At 58.3% G+C, this 21,289-nt stretch overlaps 1 protein-coding gene across 9 annotated transcripts in view; it reads left to right on the top strand.

Moving 5' to 3' along the window:
• The window catches only part of LOC128914117 (ankyrin repeat and fibronectin type-III domain-containing protein 1-like), a 260,886-nt gene extending 239,893 nt beyond the window's left edge, over nt 1-20,993 (top strand). For all 9 annotated transcript variants that reach the window (XM_054212698.1, XM_054212696.1, XM_054212695.1 and 6 more), the window contains 18 exons: nt 4,340-4,541; nt 4,868-5,075; nt 5,368-5,562; nt 5,811-5,924; nt 6,543-6,640; nt 8,082-8,172; nt 10,340-10,447; nt 10,707-10,806; nt 11,423-11,555; nt 12,976-13,095; nt 13,465-13,680; nt 14,013-14,179; nt 14,494-14,644; nt 15,412-15,580; nt 15,851-16,017; nt 16,550-16,760; nt 17,071-17,753; nt 19,773-20,993. In XM_054212698.1, the coding sequence (XP_054068673.1) occupies nt 4,340-4,541; nt 4,868-5,075; nt 5,368-5,562; nt 5,811-5,924; nt 6,543-6,640; nt 8,082-8,172; nt 10,340-10,447; nt 10,707-10,806; nt 11,423-11,555; nt 12,976-13,095; nt 13,465-13,680; nt 14,013-14,179; nt 14,494-14,644; nt 15,412-15,580; nt 15,851-16,017; nt 16,550-16,760; nt 17,071-17,753; nt 19,773-20,060 (3,421 nt within the window). In that variant the 3' untranslated portion in view covers nt 20,061-20,993. The remainder of the gene's footprint in view (nt 1-4,339; nt 4,542-4,867; nt 5,076-5,367; nt 5,563-5,810; nt 5,925-6,542; nt 6,641-8,081; nt 8,173-10,339; nt 10,448-10,706; nt 10,807-11,422; nt 11,556-12,975; nt 13,096-13,464; nt 13,681-14,012; nt 14,180-14,493; nt 14,645-15,411; nt 15,581-15,850; nt 16,018-16,549; nt 16,761-17,070; nt 17,754-19,772) is intronic.
• The last annotated feature ends 296 nt before the right edge of the window (nt 20,994-21,289 follow it).

The raw sequence follows: 21,289 nt of genomic DNA, 5'->3' as shown, positions 1-21,289 counted from the left end.
TCCAACCTGGCCTTGAACACCTCCAGGGATGGGGCAGCCACAGCTTCTCTGGGCAACCTGGGACAGGGGCTCACCACCCTCACAGCAAACAATTTCTTCCTCAGATCTCATCTCAGTCTCCCCTCTTGCAGTTTAAAACCGTTATGTCTCATCCCATGGCTCCCCTCCCTGATCCAGAGTCCCTCCCCAGCTTTCCTGGAGCCCCTTTAGGGACTGGAAGGGGCTGGAAGGTCTCCCCGGAGCCTTCTCTTCTCCAGGCTGAACCCCCCCAGCTCTCTCAGCCTGTCCTCACAGCAGAGGGGTTCCAGCCCTCCCAGCATCTCCGGGGCCTCCTCTGGCTTCGCTCCAACAGCTCCGTGTCCTTCTGCTGTTGGTGCCCCAGAGCTGGAGGCAGCACTGCAGGGGGGTCTCCCCAGAGCAGAGCGGAGCAGAGGGGCAGAATCCCCCCCTCACCCTGCTGCCCACGCTGCTGGGGATGCAGCCCAGGCTGCGGGGGTGTTCTGTGCTGCCAGCACACATTGCCCGTGAACGTGGAGCTTCTCGTCCACCAACACCCCCAAGCCCTTCTCCTCAGGGCTGCTCTCAAGCCATTGAACTTCATGAGGTTCGGACGGGCCCGCCTCTCCAGCCCATGGTCCCCCTGGGGTTTGCATGTCTGGTGTTGCAGGCGCCCAGTGAGCCATCCCGGTGGTTGCCCAGGGGATGATGGCCGGGTCCCTTGGGCTCGGGGCACACAGGGCTCCTTCCAGCCAGCCCGGGGTCTGGACTCTGCCAGCGGGACAGGACAGCCCTGTCTGACATGGACTGGTTCTCTGCTGGAGGCTGGGAGAGGCTACGCCCTTAAACAAAATGCACTTAAAATCATATAATTACAATTATTAGCACTGTTTACTAGGCCAAGATCTGCAGCACTGGAAACATTAAAACCCAGAATATGCAGAAACCACAACTTTATGAACTACACAGTGGATTTGCTTGCGTGCATTGCAGAAGGAGAGATAAAATGAAGTTGTCTTACGCACACCCATCCTCATGTCCTTTAAAAACAATTTCTCATTGTATTGGTTTCATGAGATGGGTCTGGCCAGCCCCAGTGCATCCTGTAGCAGAAGCTCAGCCTTTTCCATGGGGTTTGCTGGTATGTGGATTTATGGCATTGAAGACCTGAGGTCCACACCACCTCCCTGACGGTTGCAAACACAGCCAGAAAGCTGAACTGTTGGGGCCAGGAAAGCACCCGTCCCCTGCTGTGGTGTTTGCAGTAAGTAGGTAAATAATTAGCAACAAGAACTGATTGTGGTTACGATAAATTTAGTTTGGCTGCACTGAGATGATAAAGGCAGAGGAGGTGGGACCTCCTCCCACCACCTCCCCGCAGGATGGGGCTTTGCCATCGGGGTGAGCTGGTGTTGGCTGGTGGTACCTTGAGGTCACAACATCTGTGGGTGTTGTTTTCAGCTATCAGTTGCTCCACCGCAGGCAAAGTTTAGCTCTAGATAAATCAAGACTATTTCACTGAGTCCAGATGACTCATAACCACAGGGCAGGAAACTCTTTTATCTTTGGGGCAGCCAGTTTAATATAGATAGATGTTCACTCCTGAGCTCTGAATAATTTCCGTTTCTTTACTTCTCATTAAAAGCAAATCAGATGAGGGAAAATAGTGAGAAATTTCTCTGTGTTGCCTCTGTTTCTACCATCTCTGAGAGAACTTCCTCCAAATTGTGCAGTCTGCCTGAACTGGGTCATTTGCCACATATTTTAATTGGCAGAAAAAAGTGCTTTTGCTCCAAAGCACCACTCCTTTTTTAAACCTTGACTCTGCAGGCATGGATGGAGCAGGGATCTGTTACAACAGGGTCTAACCCAGCTTCCAGAGAGGTACTTTTGGGGTCTTTCTTCCTTTCCTGATGTGCGAGAGCATCGTTGCCTCCTTGGATGAAAGGGAACCACAGAGGAACTAGGCATCTTGCCAAGGAGCCTGCTAAAAGAGTCATCTTCACCTCCGAGCAGCAGCTGGGGGTGGAGAGAGGAGGACTTGGGAGCAGGGAGCTCTTAGACGCAAGAGAAAAGGCAAGGTTTTGCTGGAGAGGCTCCCAAGTCGGTTATTTCACTTTCCTAAGTATGTCAGATAGCACTTTGCTTCTCAGGCTTGGTCCATGGGTCAAGGGTCCATGGGACCTGCCTTCCTGGTTGCTTCTTCCTGCCAGGGTGCCCTGTCTGCACAGGCATGGGTGGCTTTTCTCTCTGAATTTCTGTCTACCAGAGACTGCAGAACTGCATGATACTTCTCTGCTCCTTTGATATTTGAGGTCCTGTGTTGGCTGTCTGTAGAGGCTTGTATGTGGCATGTGAGGAGCCCCTTGGCATGAGGAGCCTTCAGCAGTGGCTGTGCCAGAAGTTGCTCCATGTGCATGAAGAAACACGATGTGCTCAGGGTGGCACGGCTGTAAGCGGAGGACTCTGTGTCCAGAGCTGGGTAGGTCCCAGTGAGACCAGGGCTGGTTCTCCAGCGCTTCCCTGCATTGTGCAGGTTTCTCCTCAGGTGGTGATGCCCTCTTGGTGGAGAGTTGCTCCCCTTCCTCCCCACCAGAACCACCAGGACCCTGCTGCACAGATCTCACTGACCCCCACATGGTTGCTTAGGGGTGTCTTGCCGCCTGAAGCTCACGTGGTTGGTGTTCACTGTCCATCTGTCCGGTCAGTAGAGCCCTACGTCCAGATAACTCCCATCCCTAGAGGAATACAGGGCAGCAACCTGACACTGCGGCTTGAGCCACGCTCGAGACCTCTAAATCCGTGGGCTGAAGCCAGTGAGATGAGTGATTGGCAGGAGCCAACCTCCCCACCATTTTCCGCTTTTAAATATCACAGTAATAAAAGGTAAAATCATTAAAGGACTTCTGCAGCCTACTGTGCCTAATCTGAAAGCAGAACAACGAAGAGCACGTAGCGATGCTGTTATTAATATCCTGCCTCCTGATGGTGGCTTTATAAACATCATCATGGCAGGCACAGCTTTGCGGTAGCCTTTTGGCATGACCTTCTAGACAACTGTCACGCTTTTTATCACGCTTACCCCTTGCTTGATATTTAACCAATAAAGTGATACGGGGAAGACCTTGCTCCTAAATATCTGACCTTATACACAGGGCTATGAGGTCAAAACTGAGAGAAACTGTGTTAAGCGTTGTTGTGCTAAATGCTCTTTAGACCTGATGCGCCTTGTCTGGGAACTGTGCCACAGGCTACGGCAAGAAGGGGATCAGATGTTTGACGCCAGTGAAAACCCTCGGTGCTGTAAGGGATGACTCATGGGCAAAAGCCCTATGCAGCAGCGAGGCCACGATCGCACTGCAACCTGGGACTTTGCTGGTGGGCATGAGGTCTTGGTGGGGACATGAGGGTCACGGCTCCAGGGAGAGGGGCAGCTCCCCCTCTGTGAAGACAAGAAAAGATGCCAGCTTTCCTGGTGACTTGTACATATTTATCATGGTTATTTAAAATAGACATCAAAATCAGAGTAGGGAAAAGATTTTTTAGCTTTATCAACCTGGATGGAGAAGGTGAAGAGCAGCTGTGGAGCCTGAGTCTGCTGGTGAGCAGGAGGCTGGGGGGTCACCGGTCCCCATTGGGACCTGCATTGTCTTGGTGCCATTAGAAATGGCCTTTTGTCCATTCCTTCGCTCTTGCTTCATGCTCAGAGGGTGCCCTTTGCTGGAATAAAGACCCCAGGGAAAGTAATGTACCAAAGAGGGCTGAGGCCCAGCAATAAGTGCAGGAGATGGGTTCCTGCTAGAAGGATGGATGTGACGAGGGTGCACAACACCATCCCAAGCCAACTGCATGGTGGGCAGCACTCACCCAGCACAGGGCTGGGGGGCGGTTGGTTCCTGCGGCCCTCGATGGGGCAGACCATCTCTTCAGGAGCTGGGTGTCAGAGACTGGGAGTAAGGAGAGTGATGGAAGGGGACCAGTTGCAGAGCTGAGCTGCCTGAGGTTCTTGGGGCATCCCAGCTCAAGGACAGAGTGGGGCCAGACCGGCCCTTGGGTCTGGAAGGAAATGCCTCACTTGCAAGGGTTCATACGAGCCCCTCAGGACCCTCACAGGACCAGCAGCAGTGATGGGGAGGAGGAATGGACCGGCCTCAGCCGAAACAGGTGGATGAGGGCATTTCTGGTACCAGTATCCACGTTGAAGCCTCTCACATGGGTGCTGCCCCAGCGCTGCTCTGGCTCTCCTGGGTCGTGCCTTGGTCTCAACGCTGCAGATGTGCCTCTGCCTTTCTGGCATGTCCTCACATGCCTTTTTTCCCCACACCGTCTTGCCCTCTCCCAGGTCATCCTCCCCTAAAATGACACAGCAGATGCGGGACCTGCAGCTGGCGCAGGCCAGGAAGCCACCGGGCCCTTCCTCGCCCAACGCGGCCAAGAGGCTCTACCGAAACCTCTCTGGGAAATTCCGTGTCAACTACACGTCCTTTGACGAGGGCAGCCTGGCAGGACGGGGTGAGAAGGAGAAGCTCCGCAAGTCCTATCTGGTCAGTGCCTGCTGGCTCCATCCAGTGCTGCCATGGCTGGGAAGATGGGGCTGGAGGGTCCATGTGTGGGTTGTGCTGTCACCTGGGTGGAAGGCCAAGAGCGCCTTAAGTGAAACTGCCTTGGAGGAGGTTCAGATGGAGCTTGTCTGGGTGTTTGCTCAGCATCATCCGGTTGTGCCTGCAAAAAGCTGATGCTCCTGAGCTCCTGGGACCAGGGCAGCCCCCCCTGTTTGGGTTTGTGGGGTTCTGGTGAAGGGCTGGGGTGTTGGGTGCGGTAGAGGAGGGTGCCCCATGCTCAACTGACTTGCGTTTCTCCTTCCACCCAGTTCCAGAGCAATGCTGCCCTCTTTGAGGCCGTGGAGCTGCAGGACCTAGACAGGGTCCAGGAGCTGCTGAAGCAGTACAGCCCTGAGGAACTGGACCTCAACACCCCCAACAGCGAGGGGCTGTTGCCCCTGGACATTGCCATCATGACCAACAATGCTCCCATCGCCAGGGCCCTGCTGCAGGCAGGAGCAAAGGAAAGCCCACACTGTGAGTTGGTGTGGGAGAGCCGTGCCGTGCCCATCACTTGGGTCCCCAGCCTGGTGAAGCAGGCCACCCCAGTCAGCACAGTCTGGGTGGGGAGGTGGTCACTGGGCTCTGGGAAACTGGTGCAGGCTGTAGCAGCGGCTTGAGTGGAGCCTGGGAGCAGGACACAGAGGGGAGGATGGGGTCTCGTCATGGGACTTGGTGCCAGCAGAGCCTGGGCATGCCCTAACCACCTTCTCTTCCCTCCTCCTGGCGCCTCTCCTGGGACCTGCGGCCATGCCCACCCTCCCCATAGTTGTGAGCCTGGAGAGCCGCTCACTGCACCTCTCCACGCTGGTGCGGGAAGCGGAGCAGCGCGTCAACGAGCTGACGGCGCAGGTGGTCAATGAGGCGCCCAACGCCGACTGCTCCGAGAAGGAGAAGCAGCTCAAGGCCTGGGAGTGGCGATACCGGCTTTACAAGCGCATGAAGGCAGGGTTTGAGCATGCCCGTGAGTGCCCGCAGGAGGGCTTGGGGGGGCTGGGGGCCAGCCCCTGCGCTGGGGGAAGGAGCAGGGCTGTACGTGGTCCAGGCATGAGGCTGCACCAGCGCCCATCAGAGGATATCTGCACCCTGTAGCCAGAGCTCGCTGTAATGGGTGCAGAGGGGGTGAGCGCTCCAGGAATGTGGCCCTGGATGCTGGGGGAGGCCCAGGAGGGACACTGAGGGGTTCGGAGTGACGGTCCTCTCTGTCCCCAGGAGTGCCGGACGCCCCCACCAACGTCCACCTCTCCGTGGCCAGCAGCTCCTCGGTGCAGGTGACCTTCTGGGAGCCCCTGAGCGTTAACTCTGCCGTTGTCACCAAGTACAAAGGTAAGTACCGGGGTCCCCAGAGCAGTGCAGGGGGACATGCGGCAATGGCAAGTACCTCAGGTGTGCCAGGGGGATGCACTGGGGTGGTCACCACGCGCGTGCTACGCCGGTGTGCCAGGGGCATGGGCAGTGGCTGCAGAGCCCCTGCCGAGCCACCTGTGTGCTCAAGCGTGGAGACGCCAGGGCTGCACACTGTGATACCACCCGGCTGCCGGTGGGAGCCACACCAAACCACCCTCCTGCAGCAAGGCAAAACTCAGGGGGGCCTCTTGTGTGCCCCCCGACAAGCAGGGGTTTGTTTGCCCCTGCACGCCGTGGGGCTTTGCTGTCCTGCCGCTTCTGTGCCCCTCACCCATTTAAACCCGATGTTTTGGCTTCTGGGAGAATTTTCTCCATTCCCAGCTCCTGACCCATCTTTTGAAGGTGCTGACCCTGTCTGATGTGGCTCGTTGAGGAGGACCACAGCTCGCCATGCTGTCCCCCCCACCTCCCCTGCCTTCCCTCTGGTGCTGCCCACGGTCCCCTGCAGCTGCTGGCCCCGACTCCCTGCAGCCAGTCCTGGTAGCCTGTCCCCTCTTCAGCACCACGCGGTAACTTGGGGTCTCTCTCTCCTTTCAGTGGAGTGGAGCTCCTCCCCCACCTTCTCACCACCGCTGGGGGAGGCTGTCATCGACAAGCTGAAGAACCTGCACTTCACCATCCGGGGGCTGGTGTCGGTGAGCATTCGGGGTGTCCCATGGGGGTCTGGGCTGCGGGGGAGAGACCCCACGGCCGGGAAAAGCTGCTGGCCACGGTGCAGCCCGTGGAGTTGCAGCTGATGCAGGGAGGGGATGGGACATCATTTCAAGCAGGAGGAATGGGACTGTGCCGCGGCAGTGTTCAGCACAGCCTGCAGGCAGAGCTAAGAGCGTGGGGCCGGGAGAGGAATCTGTCTGTCCCTGCGTGGGCCATGGCCGCCCTGGCGATAGGGAAACCCCCTGCACAGGATGCCTGGGGACGCTGGAGCGAAAGGCAGAATGGGTCCATTCACCAAGTGCCTGATTTATCCTCTGTCCCCCACCCCGCTCCCATCTCCGCCCGTGCTCCTCCTGGGCAATAAATCAGTGGCTCATTCCTCTGCCACCTGCACAGACCGACCTCCCGCGCCGGCCCCGTCGCTCATTGGAGAGGGGGGACCAGCCCTGTCTCCATCTCCAGGATCTTGGCAAGGTCACGGGCTGGTTGGGGCCGGGGCTGCCCCCTGTTTTATCTTCCTGAGAACCACAGGGGCCACGCTGCCTGTCAGCTGTCCCCTCCCCGGCGGCTGCCATCCTGTCCCCAGCTCGCATTGGACTGGCAGGAGAGACATAGGGCAGGATGGGGACTGCGACAGGATGGAGCTTGGGATAGGAATGCGGGGAGATGGATGGGGTCACCCTTACCAGGGCCGTGCAGCACTGCAGCACCGGGGCAAGCAGGCAGGGACCACCGGCTCGAGGAGCAGGGAAAGCCCTCGATGCAGCCGGAGGGGCTTAGCCCAGGCAGCGGTGCTGGAGCCCCGGAGCCGGCAGGAGAACTGCCCTGGTCCACAGCAGGACAGGGCTCGAGCGGAGCCTGGAGCACTGCTGCTGCAAGGAGGTGGCCCGAGCCCATCAATCATGCTTTCAGAGCTGCTTTGCAGGCTCCTGTCCACCTTCATGAGTGCCTGGAGGCCTTGCAACATCTGGCAGCTTGGCTGGGCTTTAATCAGATGCCTTTAATCACTGTCCTCGTGCCACAAGCCCCTCAACAGCATTGCGCCAGCTCCCTGTCTCCAGGGGCTGGATCCTTGCATGTTCCAGCGGGAAGGAAGCACCCCGACCCTCCAGGCTGCGGAAGCCCCGTGTCTTCGGGGCCGGAGCATCTCCCGGCAAAGGGTGTTCATAGCATCCCATCTTTCCTCCGCTTTCCCCCAGAACCACCCACCCGGCCTGTGGGGATTCTCTGGTGTCTGATAACAAGAGCTTTGTACAGCTGGGGGAGGTCAGAGCGGTGAGCCGGGCTGTGGGCTCCCAGTTTAGTACTCCTCATGGTGTACTGGTGTACTGGTGTACTGGGCTGCGGGTGAGGGGGAATCTTCCCTCACACGCCGAGCCAGGAGAGGTGCTGGTGGGCTGAGTGTGGCTTCCCTCCACGCAGGGCACAGCTTACTACGTCCAGGTGTCTGCCTACAACATGAAGGGCTGGGGTCCCCCGCAAGCCTCCGTGCCCCCTTTCGCCATCCCTTCCAGTAAGTACCAGTGGGAATGCCGGCATGAGCTGGCACCGGCTGCAGGATGGATGGGGGGAGGCGGCAGCTCCCTGTGCTGTCCTGGGGTCCCTCTCCCTGCTGGGATGGAGTCTAGTGTTCCAGAGGCAGCATTTGGGGTCTCGGGCCAGGCAGGGAGGCTGTGCCCTGGGGTCTGGGATGCTGCCTCCAGCCAACAGGAGCTTTGCCACACACTTATTTTTCAACCTGAAATTCTCCTCGTTGCCTGGTAAAGGCTGAGCCATTTTAGGCCACCTGCATCTGCCCACCCTAAGGAGAAAGCTAGGAGAGAGGCTGTTTTGCTTTCTTAGTTAAAAGGAAAGTAAGGCAGCCATCTCCTCTGCAGGAAGGAAAAACATCCCTATCCCTGTGGTTTTTAGCAGAGGTTTGTAATTTAGCATGGGGCAGCTTTTGGGAGGGGTCAGTCCTCACCCTCCTCAATGACATCTGCCCCAGAGCGGCCAATCTTGTGCAAAACCACCACTGGCACATGCTGAGGGGTGACATGGTGGGATGCCCCAGCTCAGCCCCTGGAGGTGTCCCCCCAGGGCTCAGAGCCATTGCAGTCCTGGGTGGCAGTGGGTCCTGGGTGGCAGTGGGGCTGGAACCCTCCCTGTGCCACCGCATGCTCTCGCCCATCCAGCCCAGCCCCGGGGACCTGTGTTCCCTGGCAGCGAGCTGGGATGGGCGTCACGAGCCCCACCAGAGACCGGAGCCCTGAGCTGTCAGCACTCACCTCCCCACGCTGGCACCAGGACAAGCAGAGGGGAAAAGCCACCCCATGTCACACAAGGCACTCCAAGGCACTGAGGGAGACAGGCCAGGAGGACTGAACTGGAAGGAGCAGCCCCAAAGGGTGAAGTTCAGGGACGAGCAGGCTCTGAGGTGGCCGCTGCCCCTCGCTGCCAGTCCCCAGCTGGGTCTCCACTGCGGCAACGCACGGTGTTCCCACGGGATCAGCCCCATGGGCGGTGTGTGGAGCAGCCCCATGCGCAGCGGGGAGGCTAAGCCTGTCCCGAACAGCAGCAGCAGGGCGGTGGGCAAGTGTCCCTGCCACCGCGCATGCAGGCAGCGAGGGACCAGGGATGCTGCTGTGTGCAAGCAGTGAATGCGCCGCGGATGGGTGGAGGAGATGGGGCTAGAGAGGCACAGGCACCACGCGTAGCTCTAGCTGCAGGTACACAGGCGCTATAGCACTGGTAGGGAAAGATGCAAAAAATACATTTGCATGTATATGAATGCATATAGCGAGCCTATGCGTGCACTGCATTGCCCTGGCTTTACCCTGTCCTGGCAGCGGGTGTTGTCATGTTTGCACCCACTTTTAAAGACCCTTTGCGATCCTGCACAGGTCACATCCCCTGTGACCGAGATGCAGCGGCATCGATACAGAGCGCGGCTGAAGCGAATCAGACATGAGTGGGGTTTATTTATTTTTATCTCCATTAATATTTCTCCCTTCAGTAAAGATCCCTCCCTGGCCCAGCAGAATATACTCAGGCACCTCCCTGGGTGTTTTTAAAGCTCCTAAAAATAGTGGTGAGCTCCAGCCAAAGTTAACAGAGCTGAACTTTCCATGGAAAACAGCAGCAGGCAGGACACAGGGGGTGTTTAAAGCAATTAATGTAAAGCTAACGTAGAAGCGGCGGCCGGTCCCTGGTCCCGCTCCTGGTCCTGCTGCCGTCTCGCAGTGGGTGGAGCTGGCAGGAGAGCTTATTTATGTGTTTGCCGAGGTGAGCCCAGCTCTCAGCACTCACCCGGAGGAAGCTGCAGCTCTGGGGAAGACCTGGAGGAAGACACTGGAAAGAATTTTATTTTTTAAGGCCGGCGAAGTGCGGCCGCAACAGACGGGACCTTGTTCTTTCCCTCTGCCATGCTGGAGGGTGGCTGGTGGCCATGGGGTGCTGTGCAGAGCCAGGGTGCTCCTGGGAAGAGGGATGCAAAACCAGGGATCTCCCAAAGCCCAGCCCACACAGAGGTGCCCAGCACCCATGTTTGCTGCCGTGCCAAGATGTGCTGTGCCGTGTCTGTGGGACACATAGGTAGGGTGCCAGGAGGTGACCTGCCATGGAGAGGAGGGGACAAGAAGCCCTCCTTCTGGCAGGCTGAGGGGTAGGTGCTGGGGGTGATGTTGGTCTGTGACCCGCAGACTGGCGAGAGTACGACGGCCGGGCTCCTCGGCGAAGGGGACAAGCTGAAGCTCTGGACCATCTGCTGGGCCAGGTGAAGACCGTCCACCAGCACTGCGTTTGCCACGGTGAGTGCACGGCACGGCGCTGCAGGGAGGCTGGGGTGAGGGATCCAGCTGGGCCCCCCAGGGCTGTGGCATGGGCTGGGGACTGGGCTGGCACCAGGAGTAGGTCTGTCCCATGGATGATGGATGAGCATAGCAGGGAGATGGCTCAGGCAGGGGAGACCTTGGCAGAGCCTTCCCACCGGGTCAGCATGCCATGACAGGGGCTGCTGGTGCGGCCCTTCATCTCCTGCTGCAGCATCCTCTGCTCTCTGCTCCCCAGAGCCCTGCAAGAACCAGCCCCAGAGCAGGAAGCACTCGGTCTCCAAGAGCCTCAAGCACCTCTTCCACCCCGGCAGCAAGTTTCTCAAGACGCTGAAGCGGTGAGGGGCTGGTGCGCGGGGGTGTTGGAGAGCTCGTCTACCAGCGGGGACGTAGGGCTGCCCATCCTGGGCATGGCCTTGGGCTGCAAGCCCAAGCCCGGTGCTGGGGGTGCTCAGAGGTGGGTCCTTGCCTGGAGCGAGGTGATGGTGTCAGTGGAGATGAGTCCTATTGCCCAGAAATCAAACATTTTTCCTTGATATTTCTATTTGGACTGGCCAAGCTGCCCCTGTACCCAGATCCCTGTGCCATCTCCAAGTATCACCCAACATCCCACCTTCCTCTAGACCACACCACCTTCCCACCACCCACCTTCACGCTTGGCCTCCAGGCACCCCAGCGTGTCTCCTGCACAAGCCTGGTCCCATCGCCCTCCCTTGTGCTGGCCGGGGCATCAGCCATGGCATCAGCCATGGCATCGTCCAGGCTCCCCTTGCTGTCAGCGTTGGATTCCTGTTCCTACTCCTGTACTTGCCGTGTGCCTCTTCTGCCATGGGCTGTTGGAGCGGAGCTGAGACCTGGGGCAGGGCATCTCCTCTGCCCTCGGGAGAGAGACCCTTTGGGAAATGAAGCTGGAAGTTGGAGGTGACACTGAAGTCTGTCTTCCCTCCCATGCAGGGGCCTCTACCTGACAGCCATCTTCTACAAGGACGACAACATCCTGGTGACCCACGAAGACCAGATCCCCGTGGTGGAGATTGATGACACCTACTCCTGCCTGCTCATGCAGGATTTTCTCTGGTTCACCAAGGTGGGTGGCCCAGGGACCCTGTGCTGTGCACTGGGGCATGGCAACCCTGATGCGCCTCTGCCTGGCCATCACCCCAGACGCTACTGAGATGATGGCCACCACGATCTGCAGAGCACCTACGTTGCAGCACCTTTCCCGATGCTGCCCCCGCAGGCAGCAGTGCCCGGTGTGCGCAGGGCGCTGCGGGGCTCTCCCCGGGCCTGGCTGGGTCTGACTCGGGCTGGGAGCAGCACCAGGGGACACCCCACATGCACCAAGGGAGCATGAGCTAGCCCAGCTACACACACCAGATGACACAACATCTGGCAGCTCCTGGGCTTCCTGACGTTGCCTTCAGGACCTCTGCTGTGCCACTGCCCGTGTACACTCCACAGGACAGAGCGATGCCGAGAGACGGTGGCAGCCTGGGAGTGCCGGGCTGAGCCAAGCGGGCATCGTCCGCCACCACTGCCTTCGGCTGGCAGCAGCTCCCCTCCGCCCCAGGCGCTGGGGCTTGACAGCCGCAGGCAGCCCGCAGGCTTGCCGCTGGCTGTGATTCAGCATGGACCAAGAAACCGCCAGAGAATGGCATTTCCACCCCAGTCCTGGAAGCCCAAAGGTGGGCGATGGACCGGCGCAGCGCTGGGCAGGCTGCGTGCTGTGACAGGTGCCGAAGGGATGCCAGCAGCTTCTCAGCTGTTTTACTGCTTCATTGCAACATCCTGCCGTGGCAGCTCTGCCTCTGTTGTACAGAGCAGGACATGCAGGGTGCTGCTGCCTGCTCCTCCGCTGTCAGTAGTGACAGGTGGGCAGCTCACGGCCAATATCTTTTGCTGGTTGGTTCTTATCTAGTGGAGGAGAAGGCTGTCTTCTCTCTCCTTCTCTTGGCCGTCTTCCATAGGATAAGAGGAAATGGCCTTAAGTTACGCAAGGGGAGGTTTAGATTGGATATTAGAAAAATTTTCTTCACCGAAAGGGTTGTCAAGCATTGGAACAGGCTGCGCAGGGAAGTGGTGGATTCGCCATCCCTGGAGGTATTTAAAAGCCGGGCAGACGTGGTGCTGAGAGACATGGGTTAGTGGTGGTTTTGGCAGTTTTAGGTTGATGGTTGGACTCAATGATCTTAAAGGTCCTTTCCGACATAGACGATCCTATGATTCTGTGATTCTATGACTACTCAAACTTAAGAAGGTCTCCGTCCTAGATGAAGACAAATAGCCCGGTGGACATGGCATGGTGCTTCCCTCCCTGAGGTGCCTGAAGGCATCTCAGGGTGCCTGTGGCACAGGAAATCGCACCCCTGCTGAGAGGTGATATGTGCCCCTGCACATTCCTAACCCAGCTCAAACAGAAAGGGAAATTGGATTTCCCCAAAACACCTTTGTGTGAACTGGCTGCAGGCAGCGGTGGCCAGTGGTGACGGCCCTTTGGTGTGCTGCAGGTGTCGTGCATGTGGGATGAGATCCTGTGGCTGCGGCAGTGTGTCACCGTCTCCCAGTCGTCCTGCTCCTGCATCCTGCAGACACGCTTCAAGATGCTGCTGGCCATCTCGCAAATGCAGGTGAGGGTGGGCATGGCGGGGAGAGCGAGCGCTTTTTCGGGAGCTGGGCTCCCTTGGGAGCAGCACATGGATGTGCCGCGTCCAGGAAAATGCAAGGCTGTGCCAGTCCTGCCCGCGTCTCGGTCAGCCACAGGACTGGGTGCCCCTGCCTTGTCCCTCCTGGCAGGACGCCGGTCATGGGGCAATGGGGTGTCAGACTTTGTGGCAGTCTCGTGCAGGAGGGCTGGGGGCTGTCCGTGGGTGCTTTGCTGGGCAGACTGGTTTCCAGCTGGCGGAGGGAAGACCCTCAGCCATGTCCCTGCTGCCTAGACCTGCAGAGGATGGCCCCTGATCCACTGCTTTCTCCTGTCCTCCTGTCCGGTCACACAGGGGCTGCTGGGCATCCAGGACCTGGGGCAGGTCTTCTTTGAGCCTGTCAAAGACAAACAGGGCAACATCCTCATCGTCACGCTGAAGGAGGTGAAGACCAACCAGACCTTTGAGAGCGTCCGCTGGGTTCCCATCTGCAAGCTGCAGACCAGCCGCAAGTCCGTGTCCTCCCCAGAGGAACCCACTGCTCTGGACACGCTGCTGATCTCCATCCAGGTGCTGCACCCATGCCATCATGGCAGGGGATTGCAGGGGGCTCCATTGCGGGACCACCAGCACTCCCTGCTCCTCCTCGGGCTGGAATGGCCACGGCAGAGCCTGGGCTACCGAGGGTTTGGTCCTGGCTGCAGGCAGAAGGGGAGCAGAGCCCAGCCAGCCTGCAAAATCCCTGTTGCTTTGAGAGGAGGCATCAGGCTGATGCCGGATTTATTGGATAGCACCTGCTCCGCTGCTTCCCTTCTGCCGGCTGTGCCGTGGCACCTGACATGGGGGCAGGAGAGAGCCCCGCTTCGAGGGCTTGCACAATCCAGCAGTGCCTTTCTCCTCAGGACAAGCTGGCTTACCACCAGCGGAGCAGCCATGCCCTCTCCCCGGGCCTCTACCTGGGCTACTTGAAGCTCTGCAGTGCCGTGGATCAGATCCGAGTGCTGGTGCCGGAGCAGCTCCCCAACATCTTGTGCCACGTCAAGATTCGCTCCAACCCCAACATCTCCAGGTGGGGCTTGCAGGGCAGCTCACCTGGGACAGCCCATGTTCCTCTGTCCCATCCAGACTGAGAGCACCCGAATGGATGCTCTTCTGCTCTTGGGCTCCTGGCAGCAGCATAATATTCCCTCTCAGCCCTGCTGCCTGGCATGCAATGCAGCCTGGAGCTGGGGCAAACCAAGGTCCCCCTCTACCTCCACAGCTCCCACATCCCCCGGGGGGCTGCACTGTCTGGGGGGAACAGCCAAGTAAACATAGCTCTCGTAGCGATTGCGTATTCAGGTCCACCACGAGCTGCACATGTCCGTCTCTACCTTTCTCCAGGGAGGAGTGGGAATGGCTGCAGAAGATGGCCAGCATGGAGGAGCCTGTTCCTGCAGAGCCAGAGGCTGAGACCACCCAGAACCATTTGTTTCAGGAGCTCCAGGTGGCCATCAAGGAGCTGATGACCCTGGTCAACATCCCATTGCAAGAGGTACAGGCAGGTGCCGAGTTCTGGGGAGGAGGAATGGGAAGGAGCCGTGCAGCACCGTGCTGGTCACAGCAGCAGGCAGGGTACCGCAGCCCATGGCCCCACTTTGGGGACCTGAAGCATCAATCAGATTTTAGTCCCATGCAAATAGAAGGCAAGTGGTGGACAAACAGCATCTGAAACATCTGCCTGCCCAGGGACAGTGTCCACAGGAGATATTTGTCTTACCCTCACATGTACCTCCAAAGCAAGGATGGTGAATCTGGGTTTGCAGTGTTGCCTGCCATGTGGTGTGGTCCTGGGTTCAGCCCTTGCAGCATAAGACCAGCCCAGCTCTGCGCCTCCAAAGCAGGATAGTGCCTTGTGAGCCATGGGGTGGAGCTGCAGCCTCCTGGGCCAGACTGCATGGGGGGAAATACCTCCTCTGCCATGCTGAGTATTTACTGAGTAGGTGCCCACCAGCCCCAGTGCCAGGCACGTGCTTCTGTCCAGGCTGCTGTGAGGGCACCTCTCTGAGCAGGGCAGGTGGTGGCACTTCTCTGAGAGCCTGTCATAGTGACTTTGACCAGTAGTTTAGGGGCTTTTAGGAGAAATAGGAGAGAAAGGGAGATATGCAGGTTATGCCAGAAGCAAGGAGTCCCTGGCTGTGTGCTGAAATGGCAATGTCCCCCAGCTGCAGGTGATCCCTGAGGACTCTTCTATGGATGAGGACTTGGTGGAAGGGTCACCAGGTGATGTTTGCAGCTGTTACCTCCAGTGTCTTCTTGCAGGCCAAAGATTTCCGTCTGTACAGCCAAGAGGTGCTGGACTTTGGGGGCCAGGTCTCCTTCCTACTGCTACTGCCTCCATCGGACGACGTCTGCACTGCTCCGGGCCAGAACAACCCCTACACCCCTCGCTCTGGCTTCCTCACGCTGCCGCTGCAGATCTTCGAGCTAGGTGAGGAGGGGGAATGCCAACAGTCATCTTTGCTGGTCTCCTTGCTGTCTGATAGCTCCCGAGAGCCGGAGTTGGTGGTGGGGTGGGCTGGAGCTCCCTCGTCTTCCCCAGGAGAGGAGGGATGGAGGAGGATGCTGAGGGTTGTCCAGGTAGGCCAAAGGAGAGCATTGCCTCCTCCCTGTGTTGGGTGAGTGGGGAGGAGCCCATAGGGCATCCGCAGTGAAGGACGTGATATTTTTCATTCCTCCCTCTCTTTTTTTCCCCTCCCAGTTCACTTCTTCACATACGACCGGGAGTTCATCACGCAGTACTGCCAGGTGTCCGCCCTCCTGGAGCTGGAGTCGCTCCTCTCTCAGCAGAGCCTCAGGGAGGCTTTCTCCGACGCCGAGCTCTCCACCGCCAAGCAGAGGCACCAGCAGGTTCAGGACTACATCCAGGTACATGGAGCAGGAGCGTGCTGGGAGGGAGCCAGGCTCGACGGGGGCCACCGGATGTAGCCAGGACAGTCATGCCCTGTAGGACCTACAGGAACATCTCCACCAGGGCTGTTCAGTGGTGTAACCTCGTGGGGTTTCTGTGACGTGGCAGATAGGCATCATCTAGCCACTTCTTACTGCAATGATCACATTAAAAACCCTGATTAGAGAGCTGGAGGCTCCTGCTCTGTGGTTACCCACCTTGCTAAGAAAAGGGCCTGGAAGTGCATTTTGGGATGGACGCGTGAAGGAGCACCCCACAGTACCCCCTTTCCCAGCACTCCAGTCCTGCTGATCAGTCCTGGCAGTTGCTGGTGGTCAAAGCAGCATCTTCCCACCCAAGAGCACTTTCTTGGGATTTCCTGATTTGGGGATTTCCCCCGAAGCTTTGACCTCTTGGGAAAGGTGTGTGGGGAGAGCCTGTGCTTTGCTATGGGGCTTTTTTGTTGCTGTTTGCTTTTTGAAAGGAATCCTTCATTTCCTATTTTGGCAGCAAATGGAGGAGATCTGGCGCGAGATGCGCTGGATTATGGATGCCCTGCAGCATGCCCGGTACAAGCAGCCCTCCTGCGGGGTGTCTCTCAGCGGCTTCCTCAGCGAGGCAGGCGGTGCCATGAAGGAGAAAACTCGATCCACCTCGTCCCACCTCGACTACCTGCCCTCCCCGGCGCCCTCGCCAGAGACCAGCCGTAAGCTCAACTCCGGTAAGGACCTGCCGTTGTAAAGCTCCTGCCTGGTGGGCTCGGGGGGCTGCCTATGCTCGGGGGGGGCCGGGACCGCGGCTCTGGCTGGCAGGGGGTGCAGGCAGGACCAGCGTGGGGAGTACAGGCAGGGCAGTAGGTCTCGGTTGGGGCAGGACCTGCTCTGACTGTGCCTTAGCAAGCATGGCATGGGTGTTACGGCAAGGGGGTAAACGCTCAGGGGCTTCCCTGGACTCGAGATGGTGCAAACCCTCAGCCAGGGTTGCCAACAGCAAGGCTGAGCCCCTCTTTACTTCTCTTACATCCCTGGCAGATTCACACGGGCTGTCAGACGAGGAGGGCTCCTCAGAGGTGTTCCTGGCCACCGACAGCGACTACGACTCCAGCAGGGCGCAGAGCCCGAAGGAGCTGGACCTGGTGTACTCCTCCTCGGGGCCTGAGTGCTGCAGCAGGAGAGCTGGCCGCACCCTGCGGGACAGTGCCCCGGATGTCCTGCAGACCCACGAGCTCAAGACCCCACCACCGCCACCGCCGCCGCCGCCGCCACCGCCTCCAGAGGAGCCCCGGCCACCCCCTGAGCTCTACGACAGTGACTTTGTCCTGCCTAGCCGGCAGATCGAGCTGCTGCGCATCACAGAGAAGCGGCAGGCGTATTGTGTTCGAACCAGCAGCCTGGACTTCCCCAAACCACTCTGCCAGGCGTCCAGAAAGTCCTGCCCCGGCTCCGTCGACAGCTCCCCGACAGAGGGCAGGACAACGGGCCACTGTGGCCAGCTCAGGTTGGGGACTGGCTCGACACCCAGCCCAGAGCGCGGCCAGGGCGGGCAGGGCTCTGAGCCCGTCTTCCGAACGCACTCAGCCGAGTGGACTCAGAGCTTCCAGGAGCAGCCAGAGCAGCCCGGGTGCTTGGCCGACCAAGGGAAGAAGCTGGGCTCCGTCACCTTGCAGGTCTGCCCTCAGTATGAAACCGGACTCTCCAAAGAGACCAGTGTCAAGGTACCGGAGCCTGCCAAGGGCAGCCGTGCCCAGATGGAAAGGGCTGGCAGGATGGGGAGGCAGGCAATGGTGTGGCTCACGTGCCCCTCGCCTGGCACTGCCCTCTCCATCCTCCACCATCCCAGGAGTGAGGTCCCCTGGAGACCCGCAGCATTCCTGCCCTGTGTCCCTTCATCCCTGCAGCAGTGATGAGGCCTCCGGGAGTGCAGGATGGGGCACATGGCTCTGCAGGAGTGGTAGCCACTGCTGTGGAGGGGGTGAGCCAGGGCCACGGGCAGGGTATTTTTGAAGGACAAGGCAGTGGAGCCGTGGTTCAGCTCTCGGTCTGTGGTTCAGTGGCTGACAGTAGGTTAGTGGCACCCAGCACGGGCAGGCAGTGAGCAAAGGTCACATCGAGGGGCTTCACTTGCCATGTCCTGGGGTTCAAACACATCAGCCCCCTGACCACAATCCAGCCATCACCCCCATTGCCTCTCTCTGTCCCTCCCACAGCCTCCCCTCCCCGGGGTCTGTGCTCCCCACCGTGTGCCTGTGGGGAAGGGAGAGCAGGAGCCACTCATCTCCAGCCCGTGGAGGGGAGCAGGCAGAGCTGCCGCCTTGCAGCAGGCGTTGGGGTCTGCTGGAGCCACTGTGTGACCTGACCCCTCTCCGCGAGGGCTTTGCTGCTGAGAGCTGACCCCCCAGCTCTGACCGCCCTCACCTGCTCCGGGTGGGATGCCCATGGAGGAGGTCCCCAGGGCACACATCTCTGGAAGGTCCCCCTGCAGCTCTGCCACCTCCTTTGCTCCCAGCCATGAAGCTCCTTCCCCCATTGAAATTTCCCTTCCAACATTCCCGGTCCCCAGAGCAGGGGCTGATGGAGCAGCTCGAGTGCAACCTGTCCATAAAATGGCAGAAGAAGGACAGATCCGATGGGCCGATGGGTTTTATTGCTGGGGAGTTTTGATAGCCGGTTTCTCCGTACCCAGCAGGGATGTTAGAATCAGAGGGGAATCTGACCCGCAGTATTTATTTTCCGTTTGAGAAATTACCATAGATTTCTATGCAACTGACGCGCAGCCCTCGGGTTCCTGGCGGGCTGCCCACGTGGCTTTTGAAGTTGCAAGGCTCTGGACATGCCTGCTTGAAAGCATTTTATGATGTTCTTCTCGAAGAAAGCCGAGTTCAAAGGAAAGGCTCCTCGGCTGGTGTAAATCAGCTGAGCCCTGCGACGATTGTTCGGAGCCATCAGGGTTCACGTGGGCCGAGGGCTTGGACCACCCTGCCGGGGCACTGCTCACGGCGCTCCGCAGGCTCCTAGGGATGTGCCAAAGGAAACTGTCGCCTTGCCCAGGCAAGGATGGATGTCCTGCTTTAGGGCCTTTGAAGTCAAGTAGCGGGCTCCCAATGGTCATTAGCAGCCAGAGCCCAGATGAGTTCTTTTTCTCAGCCATATTTGGGATTCAGAGGGCAGTCCCCAAGGAAGCGGAGAGGGAGAGCGAGGGTAGCTGTGGGTGGGAGAACCCCGAGCTTGTGAATGGGAATAAAATTTAACGCCACTTCCCAAAGAGTCTTCAGCTCAGCAGTGCTCATTTGGCAGAGCCGTTGTGGTACAGCTGGTCTGACGGTCTGGATCCTGCTCGCGAGAGGAACTTTACGTAGATCCCTCCGTGGTGCCTGGAGCAGGGCTGGGACTGTCCCTCTCCGATGGGTGGTAACGGGACGGTGGGGCAGCCTGAGTAGAGCGGGCGAGCCATAGGTGAGACGTGCAAGAGTGGAGCTGTGAGGACTCACAGCTGTGAGGACTCCTGTGCAGTGGAGGCAAGAAAGCGGCGCATGAGTTCGAGCCCCAGCACACTGGGCGTCCCTGGGCACAGCGTGCCCATGGCTCCGTGCCCCACTGCTGCTTGCTCACCAGCCAGCACTGGGGCAGCTGTTCCTCCATCCTAATGGTCACCGCTGTAGGACATGTTGTGTACTGCCTCCAGCCCTGGTTCCTCCCCCTTACTATGCATCTCTCCCACCTTTCTCTTTCTGCAGCTGCACATCACCAGCCAGACGTCCGCCGGGGAGGTGGTGAAGCTGGTGGTACTCAAGATGAACGACGTCTCCCGCGGTGTGCTGGGGGGCTCAGCCGCCTTCTGTTACGGCGAGGAGCAGCTGGAGCACTTTGGACTGGTGTTCGCCTCTGATGAGAGCGAGCGGTGGCTTCCTGATGACTTCTTGCCTCTGTCCCTCCAAACGACCCGGCCTGAGGGGCGGTTCTACGTCCGGATCAAGGAGACGTCCCCTCTGGTGCTCCAGTACGGGCCGGCGACCACTGTATGAGAGGAGGAGAGCCAGACGGATGGCACGGGGACCTCAGCTTCCAGAGAGCAGACAGCTCGTCTCTGATGCTTCCTTCTTCCACAGACACCCTCTCATCAGGCGTCCGCGGGGTGGAATGGGATCATACTGGGCTGTGTGTTATTTGTTTGTGTTCTTTTTTTATTTTTTTTTTTTTTTAACCAAAGAGACATCGAGACTCAGTTTTTCTGACTGCAGAAGAGGAGGGTGGAGTGCGGAGACCTCAGAGCTTGGGAGGAATCTCTGCAGGAATGGAATTTTTGAAAGTAAACATTTTTAAGGGGAAAGGGGGGGAGAGAGAGAGAGAGAGAGGAAAAATATTACAAGAAGAAGCAGCAATACCTTTTTTTTTCTTTCTTTCTTTCTTCTTCTGAAAAGCCTTGTTTGGTATTCACTGAAGGCGAAGCCACAGAGGATTGCTGGGGAGGGCTGTGGTGTCAATGAGGAGAGGGCACGAGTCACAAGGACAGCACGGAGTAGGGTGTTTCTGTCTTCCCTCCTTTCACTGTACCTGAAGAAACAATTCTTGCACATAGTTCTTGGAACAAAATGGTATTATTATTTTTTTTCCCCCCAAAAAAATTTAATAATAATTGTGCTAGAGATACTGGAGTTGTGTAAGAGGTGAAGACCCTTTGACTTGTTTTAAAGGCAAAAGGAACCCACGTAGCCCGCCCCACGCACACAACATGCGCACGGCTGCATTGGTGCCACCACTAGAGGTTTGCTATAGGGCGTCTGCCGCAGTATCCCGCGCACCACCTGGGATTTCCTTTCCTCCTCAGTTGCCGTTTTGTTCTGGTGATTGTACTTGGCCTCTCTTGTATGTCTTATAGCATGACATTTTGTTAGCCACTAGGTCTCTTGTTAACAAGGTTATTTTTCTGATCTCCTGTGGTCCGTAGTAAAGATGACTGCTGCTGACTGTGTGTTCCTCTTTTCCTTCTTGCGGCTTGATGTGCGGTCTTCCTTCATCCCCTGGATTAGCCCCGATTTCAAGGTCTGGGCTCACCTTTCCCAGGAGCAGTTGATGGGATGCTTTCCACCCAGTGGAGGTTTACGTGAACACACAAATCGCGTGTGTGGGAGCGAAGTGCAAGTTAGAAATGTTTTTCTGGTCTTCGTTGCTCTGTAAGGCAGTAAAACAAGCTTTGGCATGCAAAGGCAGTCACTTCCACGTGGTGTTGGAAACCCAGTGTTTGTAGGGCCCA

The sequence above is a fragment of the Rissa tridactyla genome, chromosome 8, assembly GCF_028500815.1.
Source record: "Rissa tridactyla isolate bRisTri1 chromosome 8, bRisTri1.patW.cur.20221130, whole genome shotgun sequence".
Taxonomy (NCBI): domain Eukaryota; kingdom Metazoa; phylum Chordata; class Aves; order Charadriiformes; family Laridae; genus Rissa; species Rissa tridactyla.
Note: the sequence above shows the minus strand (reverse complement) of the source record. Positions and strands in the feature narration are given on the sequence as shown.